The 24,964-nt window shown below is 37.2% G+C and overlaps 1 protein-coding gene across 1 annotated transcript in view; it reads right to left on the bottom strand.

Moving 5' to 3' along the window:
• FAF1 (Fas (TNFRSF6) associated factor 1) overlaps positions 1-24,964 on the bottom strand; it is a 548,275-nt gene that overhangs the window by 364,928 nt on the left and 158,383 nt on the right. Inside the window, exon 6 of the mRNA XM_006879662.1 lies at positions 22,619-22,710. Within this exon, the coding sequence (XP_006879724.1) occupies positions 22,619-22,710 (92 nt within the window). The remainder of the gene's footprint in view (positions 1-22,618; positions 22,711-24,964) is intronic.

Here is a 24,964-nt window from a genome sequence, read left to right on the forward strand (position 1 = left end):
TGGAAGAGTCATCAACAACCTGTGTTATGCAGATGACACAACCCTGCTTGCTGAAACTGAGGAGGACCTGAAGCGCTTGCTGCAGAAGGTCCAGGACTGTAGCCTCCTATATGGACTGAAGCTCAACATCAAAACAAATATTCTCATCACTGGGCAAACTGACAGCATCAGTACGGATAGTGAAGAGATTCATATAGTTAACAGTTTTAGTTTGCTTGGCTTCACAATCAACACTCTTGGTAACAACATCCAGGAAATCAAGAGACGAATTGCACTGGGAAAGTCAGCTGTGAGGGCCCTCTCGAGAGTACTGAAGAGCAACAATGTCAGGTTGGAGACTAAGGTGCGCTTGATCGAGCTATAGTCTTCACAATTACCTGCTATGCATCAGAGAGTTGGACAGTGACTAGGGATGATAGAAAGAGAATAGATGCCTTTGAGATGTGGTGCTGGAGAAGAGTGTTGAATATACCATGGACTGCTAGGAGAACAAACAGGTTTGTCCTGGAGAAGGTGAAGCAGGAATGCTCCTTTAAGTCAGGATTCTGAAGCTTCGTCTGACATACTTTGGGCATGTGGCAAGGAGGGACTGGTCCTTGGAGAGGGACATCATGTTTGGCAGAGTGGAGGAGCAGCAAAGGAGAGGAAGACCTTCAATGAGATGGATCGATTCTGCGACTGGATCGGTGGGAATAAGTGCGTTTGAGAAGGCTAGGTTGGCACAGGATAGAGAAAAGCATTTAGAGCTCTTGTAAATGGGTCGCTATGAGTCGCAAATGACTCAATGGCACATAACAACAAACAACGACAACAGATGGAATATGTAAATATATAAAATATTAGCTTCCATAGGTAAAAGCAATTCCAACACTTAAAAAACTTAAGTATAGTGTTCATCAATGTCTTCATTGAGTTATTTCATATTCAGAGAGTATTTTAATGGAGAATGAATAAGATTATTTTAAAATAGAAGCTGCAGTGACTTTTCAGTGTTAACATAAAGCTGCAGGAAAGTTCTGAAATAATCAATCACCATGTAGCCCAGACACTAAAACAGACCAGATAAATATAGTCCATTCCAATTAATTGTACATCATAAATACAGTCCATTCCAATCTATTGTACATCACAGCAAAGTTGTGCTCTACATGGTTTCAATGGTTTTGTTTTTGGTTGTGTTTTTTTTTAAGTTCGAGTCAGACTGTATGTCTTTTTAACAGGATATTTGTGGGTGGACCTGAAACTCTGACCTTCTGGGTAGCACCAGAGTTCATTACTCACTTGCTTCACTCACTTCATGTAGCTATGTATCTGTCATTAACTACTGACAAAGGAAGGAAAGGCTACTTCTGCCAAAGAGCAACAAGTTCATTTCACAAAGTATCACAAATTGACAGGATGTCTTGTATGAAGAGTAATAATAATTTTAAACACTTCCTCTTCAGCAATTCCTTATATAAAGAATACAGTATTAATGCATTAACAGTTCAAAGTACTGAAAGGACCACAGAAAGTACAACTCCACCAAAAGAAAACAACTACACTATGAAAGAACAAAACTCAGATTTGAATTTGGAGGCTTTCAGACCTCTGTTCACAGCACTCAATAGCTACCAATAGTTCAGTATAGACTTCTAAATGGCTGACAGCTCATTGCTGTTATTTTTATGTACTATCAAGTCACCTATGACTCATAGCAGCCCTATGTACAATAGCTCTGACCCCTGTCCTATCTTGAGCCAATCTCATTTTCTCTGACACACCTAACAGTCACTGAGTCAACTCATCTCTTCCACGGTCTTATACTCCTGCACTGTCCCCCTCCACCCTCCCAACCATGATGTTCTTCTCCAAGGACTGGTCCTTCCTGGCAGCATGCCCAATGTAAGAGAGATGGCTCTTCAAAATCTTTGCCTCCAAGGAGCAGCTTGATTTCACCCTCTTCAGGACAGACCTATTTGTTCCCTTGTCACTCGATGGTATGTTCAGTACTCTTTTCCAGTACCATAATTCAAAAACATCAATTCTTCTATCATTCTTAGTCACTGTCCAGCAATCTGATGCATAGTATGTAATTATGAAGACCACAGCCTGGATCAGATGCACCTTGGTCTCTAATCTGACATCATTTCTCTTCAGTACCCTGGAGAGGTCCCTGACAGCAAATTTTCCCAGTGCAATTAATCTTTTGATTTCCTGAGTGTTTCCAAGAGTGTTGACTGTAGAACCAAGAAACTGAAATTGTTAGCAATTTCAATCTCTTCTCCATCTATCATGGTGCTGCAAGATGGCCCAGTGGAGAGAATCTTTGTTTCTTGATATTGAGCTTCAATCCATATTGAAGGCTGCAATCCTTGACCCTTCTGCAGCAAATGTTTCAGATCCTCCTCAGTTTCCACAAACAAGGTTGGGTCATTTGCATAACACAGGTTGTTGATGAGTTGTCCTCCAATCCTAAAGCCACATTCCTTCTCATAAAGTTCAGCCACCCAAATGATCTGTTCTACATAAAGATTCAAAAGGTATGGATGGAAAGAGGATGCATCCCTTTCTTTTACACCTTTCCTGAATTTGAACCATGCCGTTTTTCTTTGCTCTGTTCTGGTGACTGCTTCCTGGTTCAAACACAGGTTTTACACAAGCACTATTAAGTGTTCTGGGATTCCAATTGTTCTCAAGGTTAACCATAATTTATTGTAATCCACACAGTCAAATACCTTTGCATAGTCAATTAAATACAGATAGACATTCCTCTAGTATTCTTTGCTTTCAGATAAGATTCATTTAACATTGGCTATAATTATCCATCACGCCACAGCCACTTCTAAACTCTACTTGAACATCTGGAAGTTCTCTGATGTACTGTTCCACTTGTCTTTGTATATTCTTAAGCATATTGCTTGTGTATGATATTTGTGATATTGTTTGATTATTTTCACTCTGTCAGATCACCTTTTTTGGAATGGGAATAAATACGGATCTCTTCTAAGTCAGTTTGCCAGGCAGTTAGATACCTCTATATTCATACTGAAATCCCATTAATTAAAATATTACATGAAAACATTATACAATAGAGGTGTGATGTTGTAGTGGATGACAAAAATATAGCAATTACTATATACAAATTACAATTTTTCAGCTATCCATTATTATTATTCAATTATCCATTAAAATACTAATCCTTTATCTGTAACGTGACAGCCACCACAATGTCCATTAAATGAGCCCTGTTTTTGTTGTGTGTGTTTTTTTTAAAAAGGGCCCTGTATTTTATAATTTAAAAAGCATACATACTTTTAGTCAATGTAAGTAAAACATAGATTTGTTGTCACTGCTACATAACAATATTATATATGCCCACTGAAAAACATGGTAGAGAAATCATCAATGCTGCAGATGTAGTAATGCTAGGTAAAACAATAATAATGCCAATATAAAGACCGAAAGTCTCCTGTTTCATTTCTGATGTGTACATATACTATTTCTTTCCTTTCACTAAATATTTTAAGAAATATAAATATAAAATATGTTTGAAGTATTCATTTTCATTAGATTTTATTTCCCAAATATAACCTGACATTGAAAGTAAAATGTAAATTTATTTAAAATTATTGTCCTTTTTAGTATAAAAAATACATATATTTGGAATGTGCAACCAGGCTTTTCATTAATATTTAATCATTTTTTATCTTTCTAAAATTCTCTATTTTCTTTCTTTACTCTTTTTTTGGAGAATGTTTTATAATTTACAATGTTTTTATCTTTTCAAATGCATCATGATCTCAAATTAAAAGGCATGACATATGGCAATTTAAATTCCATTCTAAACTTACAGTCACATGAGCTCTTGTCAACAAAAGACCAAATTTACTATAATTATGGATTATTTACATTAAAACAAAATAAGAAATCAATATGTAAATGTAATGTTTGTTGTAGCTAATACAGCTAGCAATGACAGATTAGGTTCAAACAGCAATCAGTTTGAAAATCTGGTACATATGTAAATGAGCTAGGGTCTCCATGTTTACATTTGACTGTATTTCATTCAGGATTTTAAAATTGTCACAGGAACAGCATAAAAAAAAATAAAATGTTAATCTTTCCATTAGGAATACAACCTGGGAGCTCAAAACTGAAACTAGGTTTTTGCTCCTGTCCAGTTAAATGAACACATGATACTAATAATTCTGAGCAACAGATTACATCATTCTTAATTAACACTCTGCTACAGTTGTTAACATCCTCCAAGACACCATGTTATCATCACCACAAGTTCTGTAACAATCTTTAAACCACATTTAACAAAGGGTGGCCTATTACACTGCAGCTTCTTTTAATTGCTTTCTTTGCTAACAATTAAATATGCTAGATAAACAAACATTTGGTTTCGCATAATTCTTAGTAACATTTTTCATGATCATTTCAAAGATCAGATGCCCTTATGTCTATAATTACTATTTATCAATACAGTGATATATTGGATTCAGCAAAAAATTAACCGAAGTATATCTGATTCATCAAAATGTGGTAATTAGCTGTGATAGTGATATACAGTGATCCCTCAAGTCGTTCAGAATAAAACTGTCAAAACATAATTCTATCCATATAGACAAAATATGTTTTTGTTGTTGTTATGTGCCATCGAGTCGCTTGCGACTAATAGCGACCCTATGTACAACAGCCCTAAACTCTGCTCTGTCCTGTGCCAATCGCACCAACTCCCATCCCAATTACCCCAGTCACTAAATCAATTCACCTCATAGAGCGCCTTCCCCTCCTGTGCTGTTCCTCCACCCTTCCAAGCATGATGTCCCTCTCTAAGGACCGGTCTCTCCTCACAACATGTCCAAAGTATGTTAGACGGAGCCTCAGAATCCTTGCCTCCAAGGAGCCACCCGGTTTGACACTTTCCAGGATGAATCTGTTTGTTTTCCTATAAGTTCATGGTACCCTCAATACTCTTCTCCAGCACCACAGCTCAAAGGCATCAATCCTACTTCTATCCTCCTAAGTCACTGCCCAACTCTCTGATGCATAACAAGTGATAGCAAAGGCCACAGCCTGTATCAGATGCACCTTAGTCTCCAGAGAGACACCATTGGTCTTCAGTACTTTGGAGAGGTCCCTAAGAGCAGACTTTCTGATTGCAATATGTCTTTTCATCTCCTGCTACTGGTGCTGAGAGTGTTGAAAGTGGAGCCAAGCAAACTAAAGCTGTGAACAATCTCACTCTCTTCACCATCCATCCTTATGCTGCCAATTGGCCCAGTGGTGAGAAGCAAAAATGGAAGAGGAAGATAAGAACAAAATGGATGTCAGAAGAGACTCAGAAAATTGCACTGGAGCACAGAGAAGCCAAAGCAGAACGAAGAATTCAAGATACTAAAGAGCTGAATGGAAGATTTCAAAAGGCAGCATGGGATGACAAAGTAAAATATTACAATGAAATGTGTAAGGAGTTGGAGTCAGAAAATCAAAAGGGCTGAACTCGTTCAGCATTTCTTAAGCTCAAGGAACTGAAGAACAAATTCAAACCTCGAGTTGCTATAATCAAGGATGCTTTAGGTAGAATATTAAATGATCCAGGAAATATTAAAATAAGATGGAAAGAATATACTGAGTCACTGTATAGAAAAGAATTGGCAGATACAGAAGAACTTAATGAAATAACATATGAGCAAGAGTCTATGGTGATGAAGGAAGAAGTTCAAGCTGCTTTGAAAGAAATAGCAAAAAATAAGGCCCAAGGAATAGATGGTATACCAATTGACATATTTCAGCTAACAGATGCTGCCCTGGATGTGCTCACCAACTTGTGCCAAGAAATCTGGACAACAACCACTTGGCCAACTGACTGGAAGAGATCTATATTTGTTCCCATCCCAAAGAAGGGTGACCCAACAGAGTGTGGAAACTGTAGAACAGTATCATTGATTTCACATGCAAGCAAGATTCTTCTGAAGATTATCCAAAAACGACTGAAACAACACATCAGCAGAGAACTACCAGAAGTCCAGGCTGGGTTTAGAAGGGGTTGTGGTACTAGGGATATTGCAGCTAATGTTAGAAGGATTTTAGCTGAAAGCAGGGAATACCAGAGGAATGTATATCTGTGTTTCATTGACTATGGAAAGGCGTTTGACTGTGTGGATCATAAGAAACTGCTGAGAGACAAAATATAGAGTGGGGAAATAAATATCTATGTAATTTTTTAAAGATATATTTCATCTGTTTAATGAATTAGTGACCAACTTCATGACTGTCCATTAAATTAATTATTATAAATACTTGCAGTTCTATCTCCAAGTAAAAAGTTCTTTACAAAGTAGAAAGATAATCTCAGCAGTCCCTGATGGATTTATTTAGTAATAGACAGTATAAAAATGGGTTTGGTATATCATTCTAATTTTACGTTTTGTGATATTCAACAATGCTTTAACTGGGGACAAGTTTATTTGTCCATTTAAAAGGAGACAATTTGACTCCTTATTAGGAAATATTTTTTCTTAATCTAATCTTTTTTCCATATCTATTCAATCTGTATGCTGAGCATATACGGACTTTGTGAAGAAAAATGTGGCATAAGGATAGGAGAAAGACTCAACAATAATCTGCAATATGCAGATAACACACTCTTACTTGCTAAAAGTGAGGTGGACTTAAAACACTGCAGAAGATCAAAAGACTACTGACTTCAGTATGGATTAAATCTCAACATCAAGAAAAAAAAAAATCTTCACCACTGGTCCAACAGCCAATATCATGATAGACAGAGAAAAGGTTGAAATTGTCAATGATTTCAACTTACTTGAATCCACAATCAACATCACTGATATAAGCAGTCAAAAAATTAAGACAGGTTACATTGGGAAAATATGCTGTTAAGGACACCTCCAGAGCACTAAACATTTCTAAGTCAGATTCTGAAGACAATGTGGAATGAAGATATTACTGCTGATGTCAGAAAGATCTTGACTAAAGTCAGGGAATTTCAGAAAGATGTGTTCCTGTGTATTACTGACTATGCAAAAGTATTCAACAGGATAGAACAAATTACACTTAACATTGTGAAGAATGGGAATTCCAGAACATAATTTTACTTATGTTGAACCTATACATAAAGAGGTCGTTATTCAAAGAGAGTAAGAGAACACTGCATGGTAGAATAGGAAGCTATGATGGTGAAGTCTGTAGGATGTTATGCTGCTAATCCAAAAAATGGAGTCTCTGGCAGTTTGAATCTACCCACGGTTCTACACAAGAAGAAGAGCAATTTATTCTCATGTAATTTACAGCACTGTAAAATCCACTAGGGGGCCAACTAGTTGGCTCTGACTCGATGGCAATGAATAACTACTTTAAAATAAGGAAAAATGTGCATCAGGGATGGTATAGCTCTACTTACTCAATCTGCATGCTGAGCAGACAACAAAAATTCTGGACTATATGAGAGCAATGTGTTATCAGGTTCGGAAAAACTTGACAACCTGAGATACGCATATGACATAATTCGGCTTGATAAAAGCAAAGACTTCAGGCAGTTACTGATGAAAAGAAATTATTTTATTTTCATCAGTATGGATTATACAACAACATCAGAAAAATAGAAATTCTCACAATTAAACCAATAAGCAGCATCATGATAAACTGAAGTTGTTTCAAGGATTCCATTGTTCTAGGATTCACAATCAGTAGCTATAAAGGCAACAAGAAATCAAACAACACATACATTGTACTGGGAAAATCTGTTGCAAAGAGACCTGTTTAAAAGTGTCTGAAAGCCTTCATTTTACGGATGGAGGTGTTTTTTTCACCCAATTCTTTTCAACTCTTCCATATGCACAGAAAAGCTAGGACATGAGTAAGAAAGACTAAAGAGTTATTTATGTGAAGAAGTATAGAGATAGAGATAGAGGTAGAGATAGAGATAGAAATATATATACCATGGACAGAAGAATGAGTAAAATTCTCTTCAGAGGAAATACAGTCAGAATGCTCCTTAGAAACAAAGATGGCAAGACTCTGCCTTACACACTCTGGTGGTCTAGTGGGTAAAGAGTGGCGCTGCTGACTTAAAAGCAGGTGGTTCAAATTCACCAGCTTATCCATAGGAGAAAGACAGGCAATCTCCTCCCGTGCCATTATAACCTCTGAAAATCTACTGGAGGGTCACCTATAAGTCAGTTCCAACTCCATGGGAATGAGGTGAATTGAATTTGGAGATCCTGGAGAAGGAACTGATAAAGTACAGGAACAATCAAAAAGAGAAGATCTTTAACAATATGGACTAACGTAGTAGCCACAACAGGCTCAAACAGAGCAATGACTGTGAGGACAGTGTGGGAGTAGAAAGTGTTATGTTCTGCCATGCATGGGATTTTCGTGAGTTAAAACCAAGTTGTTGGCTGGTGGCCTGGTGGGTAAGGAGTTGTGCTGCCAACTGAAAGGCATCAGCTGCTTCACAAGAAAGATGAGCAATCTGCTCTCATGAGATCTGTAGTCTCTGAAAATCTCTTACAGTGTCAGCAATGCATTAGTTCTGACAGAGGGAGAGGGAGGGGGAGGCGAGGGGAGAGGGAGAATTTTAAAAGATCCTCAAGGAAGCTCTGATTTTCTAGTCAAAGGAAGCTGCAGTATTGACTCCAAGGTGGTGCTACACTAGTTTTGCATTCACCAATTCTCTAAGGAAGAAATATGGGCAAGCTCCTTCTGAGCAATTTATGTCAGAAAATCAATGCAAGAGCAGCTCGGAGTCATTTCTGACTCAAACAGCAGTAAGTTTGAGTTTCCTACCAATGAGCAACATTTATAACATAATAAAAAGACTTCATTAATCTGAAAACATTTTTATATGTTTGGAAATAGCAAAATATTCAATGTAGACAATTCAGAAGTGTATATCAAAAGTCATATTCTCAATTAGTTATGAGATTTCTAGTTCACTGGAAAATATTTATTAAGGGCTACTTACATAAAGAATATTTTTATGAGGTTTACGAGTTAAGAAACATGTTTAGTAAGAAAGCTCTTGTATTCCAGGAACTCATGCAATATTATTCAAAATGGTTGACTCTGGAGAACATTATGCTGAGTGAAATATCCCAGTCACAAAAGGACAAATATTACATGATGCCACTGTTGTAGAATGGGACTGTCCTTGGGGTTGGGGAGAGACTGAGTAAGAGGGGTTCAATAATGTATACTGCACTGAAACAGAGGAGGGAGAAAACTGTTTAAAAGAGATATATAACTAGGTATTTCTGTCATCACAGGAGACTAGAGCGAGGGCTACATGGTGGAGGGGACCTGGGGGAGGGTTTGTAAAACAATGAAAGAATCTTTTCTTTTACTTTTCCATAATTTTTGGACTCATGTACTTATAACTTGTTAGTCAAATTTGTGTCTTCTAGGTTGCAACACCCCCATGATACATCTTCAAGGATATGAACATGTACGGCCAAGCACAATCAATAAGAGTGCATCTAAATTCCAAAATCAATCTCCATAATAGTCTATGTGTTTCCTACTGCCAAAGGGGCCCTTTAGAGTAGTGAGAGAAGATCTTCACCCTGAAACCCACAGCGTCCCTTTTCAGCAGGAAGTAGCTAAGAGAATACGCCATCCCCTTTTCCTTATGACTCAGGGTGAAGTCTCTCTCAGGGAGGAGTGATAGGGAATGGCAAAGGACACACTGACAAAGAAGATTGATCAGAACTGGCTTTGACAAGCACTGTGGCATTTGGACAAGAACAAACTGGGAGGAGGGTAGAGAGAATGGTGCAACAATGAATGAATGGAAACCCAAAATCTCTGTAAATGTTTATGAAAATTAATAAAATATAGAGAAAAAAAAAAAAAAGAGAAAGCTCTTGTATTCCAGAGCTCAGGATCTGGCTGGTATCAGAGGACAGTCATATATGAAACGTTAGAAAAATTAAGATTTATGGAATAAAACTGTTACCTGAGGAAACAAAAGTATCGTACGCTGCAAACAAATCTGAACAGTCTGAATATAAAGCCAGACTTCCTTCCATCACTCCATATTTTAATGGTAAAATCAAAGGAACGACTAACGAAGATAAAAACCATATCCCAGGAGTAGAGAATGTTTTTAATTCAGTATCTTTCTGAAATAGTTTTAAGTTCTCTTCTCCAAAGATCTAATCTCTCTTCTGCATGATACCAGATATCCCTTCAGTTGAATTCACTATGACAGATCACCACCTGTCAATTTGACATACTGGAGTGGCTTGCATGTTGCTGTGATACTGGAAGCTATGCCATGAGTCTTTCAAACATTAGGACCAGCCATGGTGGACAGATTTCAGAGGCACTTCCAGACTAAGCAGAATTAGTAATCAACAAGGAAACAGATTTGGATAACAGGAAAACTCAGTTGGATAAAGTTCTGGAAGGTATGTCACTAAGGTTAGAATACATTCAAAATGTAAGAAAGTAAGAGCTGTCTTGTTGAAGTAGAGTTCCCCATAATGAAACAGATGGACATATGTTTTTATGCAAACAAAGACCTTTATTTCCTTATGTGGCAAGACAGAAAAGAAGAAGAAACAGCTGCAAAACATCTATTAATAACTGGAACATGGAAGTATGAATTTAGGAAAATTGGAAGTTGCAAAAAATGAAATGGAAAGCATAAGGGTTGATATTCAAAGTATTAGTGAGCTGAGATGAACAAGTATTAGCCATTTTGAGTCAGACAAACAACGATCTACTACGCCAGAAATTACAAACCAAATAGGAATAAAGGGGCATTCTCATCAAAAAAGGCATTTAAAGATCTGTTCTCAAGGACAAGGCTGTGAGTGCCAGGATATTATTTATATACATAAAAGGAGGTCCTATTTAGACAATTATTATTCAAATACATACATCAACCATGAAAGCCAAAGATGAAGAAACTGAGGGTTTCTATCAACTTTGGCAGTCTAAAATTGATCCAACATGCAATCAAAATGCAATAACAATTATTGGTGACCAGAAGGCAAATGTTGGAAACAATGAAGAGTTAGTGGCACAGCATTTCTTCAACTGAAATAACTTAAAAAACAAATTCAAGCCTTAAGTTGCAAAACTGAAAAATTCTATAAGTAAAATCTTAAATGATGCAGGAAGTACTGAAACAAGATGGAGGAAATACACAGTAATTATATCAAAAGACATGTCAAAAAATGAATTATTTCAAGAAGAGACATATCATCAAGAAGAAACATTTGGTTAAGACAGAAGTCTAAGTTGCACAGAATAGGCAAAAAAATAAAGTCTCAGGAATAGATGGAATACCAACTGAGATGTTTCAGGAAATAGATATAACACTAAAAGTGCTCACCACTCTCTGCCAAGAAATATGGAAGACAGCTACTGGGCCAACTGACTGGAAGAGATTCTTATTTGTTTCCATTTTTTTAAAAAATGTGGTCCAACAGACTGTAAAAATTATTGAACAATATTATTAATATTACAGGTAAGTAAAATCTTGCTGAAGATTAAAAGAACTTGAACCATTTATGAACAGAAAACTCACAGAAATTCAAGTTGGATTCAGAAGTACGATGGATATCACTGCTGATACTGGATGGATCTTGCCTCAAAAGAGAATACCAGAAAGATACTTACTTGAACTTATGCGAAAGCATTTGATATTGTGGATCATACTAATTATAGCTAACACTGAGAAGAATAAGAATCTTAGAACACCACACCACCCTGAACTTATTTGTGCTCAAATGAAAGTTATACATATTCTAAGAAACAAGGGAACACTCCATGGTTTAAAATCAGAAAGGTGTCCCTTAGGGTTATAACCTTTTTCCATGCTTATTAAGTCTATATGCTAAGCAAATAATTCAGACAATTGTAGTATATGAAGGAGAATATGGCATCAAGATTTAAAGAAAACTCATCAATAACCTACTTTATAAAGATGACACAACCTTGTTTGTAGAAAGTGAAGAAGACTGACTTGAAGCACTTACTGTCGAAAATCAGACAGCAATCTTCAAAATGGGTTGATTACATCTCAGTATCAAGTAAAAAATCTTCACAAGTGGACTGAAAGGCAACATCATGATAGAGAAAACAACTGAAGTTGTCACGGATTTCATTTTACAAGGATCCACAATCAATACCCTTAGTAGGAACAATCAAGAAATCATAACACTCACTGTGCTGCACTGGAACTGCTGCTGTCAAGGACCTCTCTAAAGTGCTAAAGGGTACAGTGCACCTGATTCAAGGCATAGTACTTACAATTGCTTCCTATAAATAAAGATAACTACCAAAAAAAATCAATGTCTTTGAATAATGCTGATGTGTTTATGGCCACACCACTCTGAATACACCAGATCTTGTCTGAATTATGATGGTGGGTTGGAATATTGAATATACCAAAGATTGTAAAAAAATACCCAAACCAATATGTCTTGAAGGAAGTACAACCAGAGTGGCTTCTTAGGGGCAAGGATGGTAAAATTTTGTCTCACTTGTTTTAAGCATGTTCTCAGGAGGAATCAATCCTGAAGGGTAAGAAGAAGGGTAAGAGAAATAAAAGAAGATCTTCAAAAAGATGGATTGGCACAATAACTACCACAATTTAAGTATGACACAGATCATAAAGATGGTACAAGACAGGACAAGGTTCAGATCTGTTGTTCATAGAGTCACTATAAGCTATAGTCGCTTTGATAGCACCACCACCACACAGGATCAAACTGACAAAATAAATTCAAAAAATCAGATATGAAAATTATCAAGCAGGGAGTTTATGCTAATGGAAATGAAAAATTCAAAGGTGAGAAAAGCTTGCATATCTAAAAAATAAAAATTGTCAATATCATTGAATTATATGTGCAGAAAATATGGAATTGATATATGCTCTTAAGTGTATATTTCAGTAATACTAACATTGAATAATAAAAAATTTAAGAGTATTTTTAATACATTTCATCTCTTATAAAAACAATGAATAGAAACTATTCTTAAATTCTCAGAAAAGTTTAAATCTATCCTACGAAAAAATATAATCTACTTTTAAAATTAAACAAAATATAACAGGGGCTCATAACACAATTTTGCCGTTCTTAGCTTTAGGTCCTATCTCTATTTTTTCCCCCTAAAAAGGAACTGTAAATAGAAAATATGACTCAACTATCAGGCACCCTCTAGTGGCAGTAAAATCTGGTTACTATTTATTTTTTAAAATTTGGGATTTGAGTGACAAGCTTACAAAGCACATTGGAAGTGGATTGGTTCCTCCAGTGATTCCTACACATTCTGTTTCACAACACCAATTACAATATACACAATGTCTGATCATCCATTCATTTCACATTCTGTTTCCCTTGACCTTTCTTTCCAATAGAACATGGTTTGGAATAGAGTTCTCTAGGAGAATAGACACTCACCAAACGACGAAATAAAACTGTTAATTAAGAAATTTAAGAATATTTTACTTTATATTTACATTTTACTAACTAACAAATCTACTACGATGTTGGTATGTGCCATTGAGTAGCTTCTGACTCATAGTGACTCTATGTACAACAGCTTTAAACCCTGCTCTACCTTGAGCCAACTTCATTGTCTCTGACACACTTACCCCTATTACTCTGTCACTGAGTCAATCCCTATCATCCAGGGTCTTCCTCCCTTGTGCTGTACTTCTGCCATTCCAAGCACGATGTCCCTCTCCAAGGACCAGTCCCTCCTTGCCCAAAGTATATCAGATGGAGCTCAGAGTCTTTGCCTCCAAGGAGCTCCCTGGATTCACACTCTCCAAGATCAACCTGTTTGTTCTTCTAGCAGTTCATGGTATATTCAATCCTCTTCTCCAGCACCATAACTCAAAAGCATCAATTCTTCTTTTATCATCCGTAGTCATTGCCCAGCCTTCTGATGCACAGCAAGTAACTGAAAGACCTGGGCCTGAATCAGGCATACCTCAGTCTCTAAACTGACATCATTGCTCTTCAATACTTTCGAGAGATCCCTGACAGCTCAATACCAGCTGTGAAAACTAAGCCAGATTCTGATTGTGGAACAGACCACCAACTACTCATACGTAAAATCAAACTAAACCTAAAAGAAGGTTAAAACAAATCCACAGGAATCAAAATTTGACCGTATGTCTATACCATCTGAATTTCAAAATTATCTAAGGAACAGGTTTGAGGCACTGAACATTAGGAAGCAAAGATCACACGAGCTGTGGAAGGATATTAAAAATATCATCCAGGAAGAATGAAAAAGGTCATTGAAAAGACCAAGAAAGATATGAGATGAGATTCTGAATATTATACTAGAATGCTGAGAAGCCAAAGAAAAGGGAAGAAATCAAAACATTAAGGAGCTGAACAGTAGATTTCAAAGGGCTGTGCAGGAAGACAAAGTAAAGTATTATAAAGAAATGTACAACGAGCTTGAGTCAGAAAGTCAAAAGGGCTGAACGTGCTCAGCATTTATTAATCTGAAGGAATTGAAGAACAAATTCAAGCCTCACGTTAAAATACTTAAGGATACTTTAAGAATTATTTGAAATGATCCTTTTGCAATCCCAGAGGTACACGGTTCAAATTCACCAGATGCTCTGCTGAAGAAGGAGGGTGCAATCTCCTCCTGTACCAGTCAGATCTGATTTGACGGTACACATAAAAATAATACAATAAAAATTTAAAAAAAAGAATTATTTGAAATCATCCAAGAAGCACTAAAAGATGATGGAAGGATTATACAGAGTCACTGTACCAAAAAGAAATGGCTGGCAGAAAAATTTCATGAAACAATATATAATCAAGAAGAGCCTGTGGTGATGAAGGAGGAAGTCAAGCCGCTCTGAAGGAACTGGCAATAAAAAAACAAGGCCCCAGGAATTGGTGGCATACCAAGTAATATATTTCAACAGACACACATCACCCTGGACAACAAACAGATACTACCCTGGATGCACTCACCAAGTTGTGCCTAGAAATCTGTAGGAAAACCACCTGGCCCATTCCAAAAAAGGTGACCCGACAGAGTGTGGAAATCATTGAATAATGTAACATGCAAGCAAGATACTGTTGAAAATTATGAATCTACTATAACTAAGAATAAATTCATACACAGAAAGTTCATGACCATCTCTGAAAATTACAATAAGTGAAATAAAGTATGTAAAATATTTTAGATTACAGAATAATAAAATTTTAAAAATTCACGTTTTAAAGAAGAGCCTCCAAAAGACTAATCTTGTCATAAAGCTTTGTATATTTCTTTAAAGAAGCTAGTAGTTATAGCGCTTTTGCTGTTGTTAGTTGTTCAAACCTCACAAAAAGTAGTACTTAACTGTGGAATGTAAACAATATCCATATTATACTCTTCACGTTCATTCTCTATAAAAAAAATGACTATCAAAACTTGCCTGTGTTTTTGTAGAGCTGTAAGAAAAATCAAGTCAGATTTGCCTGAAACCTGCTATTAACTGATTCTTATTTAAAACAAAAACTCAAAACCAATGCCCGAAGGTAATTTCAACTCATAGTGACCCTGAACAACAAAGTACAACACTGTACAACACAGGGTATCCAAGGTTGTAAATCTTTACAAAAGAAACTGCCACATCTCTCTCTTCAAGCCAGGTCGAAGCACAGACTTTTAGGTTAACAGCTGACTGTTTAATTACTGTGCCACTCAAGATATTTTAGAATTTATCAGAAAAATAACTTCATTTCATGTGTTTTACTGTTTGTTTTTTCCACATATGCCAATTATGAATTTTTTAAAACATTCTGGCACTCTGGCAACAATCCTTTCCATTTTAAATATAAGTTGAGATAGGGATTCAGGATTCTCCCATCCCATTATACCATGATGTCTTCTCATTAAAAAAATGTATTATAAAAAAAAAACAAGACGTATTATAATCATAGTATTCTCTTGACTTGGTTATAGTTAAATATTCTTTATAAGTGACTATAATTCCAATGTTGTCTGCACACATTAATTAAAACACAAAAACAACTTCCACCTATCAATTCACTGGATTGTTGGAGCTCTGCAACACTTCAGTTAAAAGGCAGTTTATTCTCTCCAGCTACCTTCCATCTCCCAACATGCCTGAACTCACCTTACAAAAAAACAAAACAATAGCATCAATTATTAAACAAAAAATATTTTTAAAAATTTACTTATTTATTTAAATCTAAAACTGAAGATGAAAAAAAGGATGGTGTTACACAAATGTTACACAAAGTTCTCTATGCCCCATATAGGGCTGCTATGAGTAGGGAATAACGTCACAAGAATGTATCTTACTGACTTACAAGATTCTGCAGAGACTTTACATTGTTTTCTGTTTTTCATTTTCTCCCTTGAAATAAAAATTTTGAGACCTACATCTCAAAGTAGCCTCTGTTGTTGTTGTTGTTGTTATGTGCCGTCGAGTCGTTTGCGACTCATAGCAACCCTATGCACAACAGCCCTAAACCCTGTTCTATCCTGCGCCAACCGCACTACCTCCGACACACCCATCCCGATTACCCCAGTCACCCAGTCAATCAAGCTCATAGAGGGTCTTCCCCTCCTGCGCCGTCCCTCCACCCTCCCAAGCATGATGTCCCTCTCCAAGGACCCATCCCTCCTGGCAACATGTCCAAAGTATGTCAGACGAAGCCCCAGAATCCTTGCCTCCAAGGAGTAGCTTGGTTTAATCCTCTCCAAGATGAATCTGTTTGTTTTCCTGGCAGTCCATGGTACATTCAGTATTCTTCTCCAGCACCACAGCTCAAAAGCATCCACTCTCCTTCTGTCCTCCCTAGTCATTGTCCAACTCTAGTTTACAGAAAGAGTTATTAGGCAAAATACAATAAACCTTTAGTTGTTGTTATTAGATGCCACTGGATCAACTATGCCTCATAGTGTCCCTCAATACAACAGATCCAAAACTTGTCCTATCCTGTGCCCTCCTCAAGACAGTTATCTGTCAAGTTCAAGCCCACTATTGCAGCCCTTGTTCCAATCCATCTCATAGATAGTATCTTCTCTTTTGCTGACCCTCTACTTTCCCCAAGTATGGATGGTGAAGAGACTGAGATTGTCAAGGTACTAGGGATACTGTAGCTGATGTTAGATGGATCTTAGCTGAAAGCAGGGAATACTAGAAGAATGTCTATCTGGGTATCATTGATTATGCAAAGGTGATTGACTGAGTGGATCCTAACAAACTGTGGCTGACTCTGAGAAGAATGAGTATTCCAGAACACTTCAGCATGCTAATGTGAAACCTATACTTGGACCAAGAGGCAGTCATCAGAACAGAGCAAGGAAACACTGCATGGTTCAAAACTGGGAAAGGTGTAAGGCAGGGATGTGGCCTATCTCCAACCTTTTCAATTTGTATGCAAAACAGATTATCCGAGAGGCTGGGCTCTATGAGGAGAAGTGTGGTGTCTGGATTGGTCGAAGATTTATCAACAATCTGCATTATGCAGATGACACAGCCCTGCTTGCTGAAACTGAGAAGGACCTGAAACGCTTGCTGCAGAGGGTCAACGACTATAGCCTTCAGGATGGATTGAGGCTCAATACCAAGAAGACAAAAGATTTTCACCACAGGACCAATTGGTAGTATCAGGATGGATGGTGAAGAGATTGAGATTATTAACAACTTCAGTCTGCTTGGCTCCACAGTCAACAGTCTTGGCACCAGTAGACAGGAAATTAAAAGACGTATTGTGATAGGAAAATCTGCTGTTAGGGACCTCTCCAAAGTACTGAAGAGCAATGGTGTCACTCTGGAGACTAAGGTGCATCTGATACAGGCCATGGTCTTTGCAATCACTTGTTATGCATCAGAGAGGTGGACAATAACCAAGGAGGACAGAAGGAGAATTGATGCCTTTGAGGAGTGGTGCTGGAGAAGAGTATTGAATGTACCATGAAAACAAACTCATTCATCATGGGGAGGGTTAAACCAGGCTGCTCCTTGGAGGCAAGGATTCTGAGGCTTCGTCTGACATACTCTGAACATGTTGTAAGGAGGGACAGGCCCTTAGAGAGGGACATCATGCTTGGGAGGGTGGAGGGATGGTACAAGAGGGGAAGACTCTCTATGAGGTGGATTGATTCAGTGACTGGGGTCATCGGGATGGGTGAGTCAGAGGCAGTGCGATTGGCATAGGATAGAGCAGGGTTTAGGGCTGTTGTACATAGGGTCATTATGAGTTGCAAGCAACTTGACGGCACATAACAGCAACAGTTTTAGTTTACCTGCTCCATAGGAAATCAACAGACAAATTACACTGGGAAAGTCAGCTGTCAGGGACCTCTCAAGAGTACTGAAGAACAACAATGTCAGGCTGGAGACTAAGGTGCACCTAATCTAGGCTGGAGTCTTCGCAACTGTTTGCTATGCATCAAAGAGCTGGACAGTGATGAGGGAAGACAGAAAGAGAATTGATGCCTTTGAGCTATGGTGCTGGAGAACAGTGTTGAATATACCATGGACTGCTAGGAGAACAAACAGGTTTGTCCTGGAGAGGGTGAAGGTGGGCTGCTCCTTGGAGTCAAGGATTCTAAAGCTTCATCTGACATACGCTGCACATGTTGCAAGGAGGGACCAGTCCTTGGAGAAGGACATCATATTTGGAAGAGTAGCAGGACAGTGTAGGAGAGAAAGATCCTTGATGAGATGGACTGATTCAGAGATGGGGGTGGCAGGAGTAGGCGTGTCGGAGACAGTAAGGTTGGCACAGGATAGAGCAGGATTAGGGCTCTTATACATAAGGTCACTATGAGTCGCAAGCGAACCGTCGGCACATAACTACTACTTTTCCCAGCATGATATCTTTTTCTAAGGACTGGAACCTCTTGACAACATGCCCAAAGTATAAGAGATGAGGCTTCATCACACTTCCCCCAAGACAAATTTATTTGTTCCTTTGACAGCTCGCCATACTCTTTGCCCACATTACCATACAAATACATCAATTCTTCTTTGATCTTCTTTTTATATTGTCCAACTTTCAGGTGCACAGGAAACTCTTTACACAGACATTCTTCAGACCTCTAGAGAGGCCTTTGTCAGAAGATTTCCCCAATATAACACATCATTTGATTTCTCAACTGCTGCTACAAGGGTGTTGATTTTGAATCCCAGTAAAGCAAAATCATTGACAACTTCAATTTTTCTCTATCATGATGTGCTTATTGGTCCAGCTGTTAGGATTTTTGTTTTCTTCATATTGAGATATAATCCACAGTGAGGGGAGTTCTCTTTGGTCTTCTTTAGTAAGCACTTCAAGTTTTTGTCACTTTCTACAAGCAACGTTATTATCTTTATAAAGCAGTTTGCTTAAAAATCTTCTTTCAACAGTAATGCTATATTCAGCTTCACTAACTCTAGCATTCTGAGTTAAGACTGAGTAGTTATGGAGAAAGATACAACCCTGGTGCACACTATTCTTGATTTTAAATCATGCAATAACGCACTGTTCTGTTTGAATGACTGCTCGGTCTATGTGCAGCTTTTGCATGAGCACAATTAAGTCTTCTGGAATTCTCATTATTATGTTATCCATAATTTGTTATGATCAACAGTTGAATGCCCTTAAGTAGTCAATAAAACATAATAATGAATCGTGCATGATTCAATATTATGCCCATAAAATCTTTCAGTAATAAAACCTGAGGCTTGAATTTATTCTTCCCTCCTTTCAACTTGAGAAATGCTGAGTGTTCTTCTGTTTTGTTGTTCTAACGGAAGCTCTTTGATATGCTTCAGTATAATGCTTTTTGTCTTCTCGAGATTACTTTGCAATCTTCTGTTGAGCTCTCTTATTTCAGCGTTTCTGCCTATTGCTTTAATCTGTATACACTAAAGTGCAAGTTTCAGATTATCTTCTGACATCCATTTTGTTCTTTTCTTTCCTGTCTTTTAAATGATTTTTGCCTATCTTCCAGTGTGATGTCTTTGATGTCCTCCTACAATTCATCTGGTCTTGGTCATTAGTGTTCATTCAATGCATCAAATATACTTTTGAGATAGTTTTCAACACAGATTCGATAACTTTTTTGGCTAAATTCTAATAAAATGTGCATTAATCTATGACTTTCCTATCAGTACATGCTCTCCCTCTACCATCCAAATACTCTGTGTTTTATGCCTTTTGTTTGGCTTTGAATATTGTTTCAGCACATAAAATAGCATCAAGGTAACTAACTTGGTAAAAATTTATAATGTCAACCAGAGCTGACAACTTTACTGCTATCAAAAATACCTGTTCTCCAAGAAACACTACATTTCAGCATCATTATTTTGTCACTACTTATAAAACTGGAAGACTGGTATCAAACAAAGTCAATCACATGTCAGTGGAAAATATTTTCACTAGAAACTGAGGAGGACCTGAAGCACTTGCTGCAGAGGGCCAAGGACTGCAGCCTCCAATATGGATTGAGGATCAATGTCAAGAAGACAAAGATTCTCACCACTGGGCCAACTGGCAGCATCAGGATGGATGATGAAGAGACTGAGATTATTCACAGCTTCAGTTTGCTTGGCTCCACAGTCAACACTCTCGGCACCAGCAGCCAGGAAATTAAAAGACGTATTGCCATGGGAAAGTCTGCTGTTAGGGACCTCTCCAAAATACTGAAGAGCAATGGTGTCTCTTTGGAGCCTAAAGTGCGCCTGATACAGGCCATGGTCTTTGCTATCACTTGTTATGCATCAGAGAGTTGGACAATGACTAAGGAGGATAGAAGGAGAATTGATGCCTTTGAGCTGTGGTGCTGGAGAAGAGTACTGGGGGTACCATGGACTGCTAGGAAAACAAACAGATTCATCCTGGAAAGGGTCAAACCGGGCTGCTCCTTGGAGGCAAGGATTCTAAGGCTCCGTATGACATACTTTGGACATCTTGCAAGGAGGGACAGGTCCTTGGAGAGGGACATCATGCTTGGTAGGGTGGAGGGACAGCGCAGGAGGGGAAGGCGCTCTATGAGGTGGATTGATTCAGTGGTTGAGGTAATTGGGATGGGGATGGGTGAGTCGGAGACGGTGTGATTGGCACAGGACAGAGCAGAGTTTAGGGCATTGTACATAGGGTCGCTATGAGTCGCAAGTGACTCGACGGCACATAACAACAACAACAAGCCCACAACAACATTTTGATAAATTCATTTAATCATCATACTAGAAAGTAATAGCTTTTAATCCCTGATTTCTCTTGCCTGCTATTAATTATGGGGATTATATATTGGATGACTGGGATTATATTTTGCTAACCAATCTACAAAATAATGTTCTACTTGACTAGATACAACACCAGACCCATAATTTTTTGTCTGACTTTAAATCTCATCTGAGATTTCTATAAACATTAAGTTAAGCATGAAGACTACAACTGTTGTTTGGCTGTTTTATAATATTATGTAAATTCCACTACCTTAATCTGAACAGGGAAGATTAAACGCAACATTATTAATTTCTGAGAGAGTAATTTCTAGTTTTGTAAAGCTAAATTTAATTTTCTTTTTTCCTCTATTTGTTTACTAAGAAAACTATCTGACAGGTAATGAGATTATACAGGTAGTTATAACACTTCCTAAAAAGTTATTAAATTGTATTTAAAATTTTTCTTTAAAAGCCCTCAAAGCACACTTTGATGCAGCTGGAATCAACTCATAAGCTGACCCGTCAGTGGGTTGCTGAGGAAACTGCCCATTTATCTCCCTGAAAGTTGCTGTTGGATTTGATCCTTTAGAAAAGTGACACCTCTGAATTATCAGCACAACTCCCAGCATACTACATCACCAGAAGCTCCATAAAGAAATCAAAGTATATAAAAATTATGAAAGTCTCAAAACCAAAACTTCTGCTGTTTAGTCAATTCTAACTCATGAGGACCCCGTGTGTTAGAGAGCAGAACTGTTCCACAGTTTTCTTGGCAGAAATCATTTCAAAAGCAAACTGTTGGGCTATTTTTTTTCTTGGCCCCACTGGAAGGTTCCATTTCTTAACATTTCTTTAGGTTAGTGGTTGATTATGAACTATTTACACTACCCAGAGATCTGTGATAATATGCAGACAACTTGAAATACATAGTTCTAGAACAATTTACTATGAAAGATTATTCATAATAATTACTTCTTTATCATTAATATAATCATTCATAACATATCAGTTTGCTTCATTGAAGGATAGTAAATTTAATTGTAAAACCTGAAAAATTAATGTAATTTCCAATTCCAAATAGAATTTGTCATAAAAAAATTACACCATTTTTCAGGCTGTCTGCTCCAGATCATGGAATTTCCCTTATAGGTATATGCCTCCTATAGCCATGAGAAAGTTAAGAGTTTCATTGAAATTTTTTCTTCTTTTCAACTCTAGTTCTTTTCCATTTCTTTTTAACTCTAGACATTTATTTACTGATTGTTTTTCACATATTTATTATTTACTTCAGAAAAAAGCTTTGACCACTAAAATAAAAATATTAAAACCAAATAGTTTGAAACTCAATATATACATAACATCTGTTTGTAAGTTAAAATTTCCAGAGGATTTTGGTTTGATTCAACAATCAAACCTCCCAATTTCCACAAAAAGTGAACACCTTACCTAGCATGACCAGATGACGAAGGTGGTGGCAAGTCTGGTGTAAGGACATAAAGACTGTTGTTTTTTGGCAAGTGTAGCGATTTTAAGACCGTCTGAAAAAGAGAAAATAAAGAAAAGAACTGAACAATGTTTATACATAATTTTTTTTCTCTGTACACAAAACTGGCAAATTTTCCATTATCTTTTCACTTTATTTTTTACAATTACCTAAACAGGGTAATACAGAAGATCTACTAAATTAAAATAACCTCGTTCCTTCCATATATGTTACAAATTAGAATAAATCTGAATATGATAATATGAAATTTTAACTCATCAAGAAATACAATTAGGTAAGAACATAGTTGAGACTCATTAATTTCTTCATATTAATGAAACTCATCCTGTTGTACATATAGGCAGTCTAGATTTTCCCTGAACATTACACTTAGAAAACATCATGGAACATTTTACCCCAATTACTTGACAGAGGATCTACAGTCTAAAAAATAAAATAACTAGGATGAGGTCTCTAGTGTTACACATGTATCTTAGTGCTGCCAAAACAAAACTTAAACGAGAGGATGATTTTTAACAAATATAAATTTATTTTCTCACAGGTTCAGAGTCTAGAAGTCTGAATTCAGAGTGTCAGTCTAAGGAAAAGTTTTATTTGTTTCTTGGCTCTGAAGGGAAGTTCTTTAGTTCTTACTTCCTAGTTTCTAAGACAATTCCATGTGTCTCAGTATCTATCTTACTCTCTACCTCTGGCTTACTAATTAGTAGAGTGCCTGTTCAAGTCCACTGTTACATTTACTGTGTCAATCCACCTCTTCTACCACCTTCTCTTTCAATGATCCTCTTTCTTTCCCAGCACTTTTCAAAGGACTGGCTACTCCTGATAACATGCTCAACATATGTGAGACAAAGTTTCCATGCCTCTAAGCAGCACACTGGTTGCATGTCTCCCCAGAGAGATCTGGTTTTTTGGCAGTCCACAGAATAGTTAATACTCTTCTCCAACACAAATCAAAGGCATGAATTCTTCAGTTTTCCTTATTCATTGTCCAACTTTCAGATGCATAAAGAAACAACTGAAAATAGCATGGCTCTGATCAGGTACACCTTAGTCTTTAAACTGATATTCTTGCTTTAGCACTTTAAAAAGGTATGATATTTGAAGATAATAATTTCAGTAACTACATATAAAAGCTCGGGTGGCCTAATGATAAGAAGCCACATTACAATTCTAAAGACACAAAGTTCAAAGCTACCAGATGCTCTGCAGTAGAAGGATGGGCAATCTCCTCCCCTGCCTCTACAAATCTGCTAGACGGTTGGTTCACAGCACCGCCATATAAATTAGTGAAGAAGACAAAAAAAATATGGGTTTGGGTAACAATGAATATCACTTGGACACTGTCACATGTGATCAAAGTTGTGAATGTTGTGAGGAAAGAAACTATTTCAGACATTGAAAACTGGCAGTACAGAACACTTAAAAAACAACAAACACTACAATGTGAAGCCAAGAGAATACTAATAGAGATAGGTCAGAGTAATGGTAGAAACACAAAATGTGTTGAGTCATTTCTGCTAATGTAAAGGCTTTCACTTTTCTTCTACATGCCACTGAAGAAGTAGCATGCCTGGATTCATGTGTTGAAAATGGATAAAGTGCTGACAAAGGAGGGCAAAAAGCACAGGAGGTTACTAAAGTAAGGCAAATGATGGCTAAAATCAGTAGGATAGCAATAAAAGTAATAAAACAAAGTTGCACTCGAGATACACTTAGAAGATAGCATTAAAAAGACTTCCTGACAAAGTAAAGAAGGAGTATGAAAGGAAGATGTCAAAAATTGCCCTCAAGATTTTAGACTACATAGTTGGAAAGAAAAAGCCATCCTCAAACAAAATTAGGACAACTAAAGATGAGACATTTTTTAAGGTAAATTATGAAGCATCAGACATTTAATTAAAGATGACAACTAAGCTTGTTTATATGAGGAAGAAGGAAATCGGTTTGGAGTGGAAATATATAATTAGCACCTATAGGCCAGAAAACTGCATAAAATCACACTGACTTTAGTGGCGTGGTCATTGGTGATCTTGACAAGAGCAAAGTAACAAAGCTGTTGTCTGCTTAGACTGAGCTCAAGTGAAAATGGGAGGACTGAATGAACCCACTATTATACAAAGTTAAAGAAAGGTTTGCATTCAGAAAGAAATATTCTTTAATGGTTATCAGAAATGAAAGTTGTTATTGTTATGTGCCGTCGAGTCGTTTGCGACTCATAGCATCCCTATGTACAACAGCCCTAAACCCTGCTCTATCCTGTGCCAATCTCATTGCCTCTGACACACCCA

This window comes from Elephantulus edwardii, unplaced genomic scaffold, assembly GCF_000299155.1.
Source record: "Elephantulus edwardii isolate Elephantulus edwardi_28Jun2011 unplaced genomic scaffold, EleEdw1.0 scaffold00005, whole genome shotgun sequence".
Taxonomy (NCBI): Eukaryota; Metazoa; Chordata; class Mammalia; order Macroscelidea; family Macroscelididae; genus Elephantulus; species Elephantulus edwardii.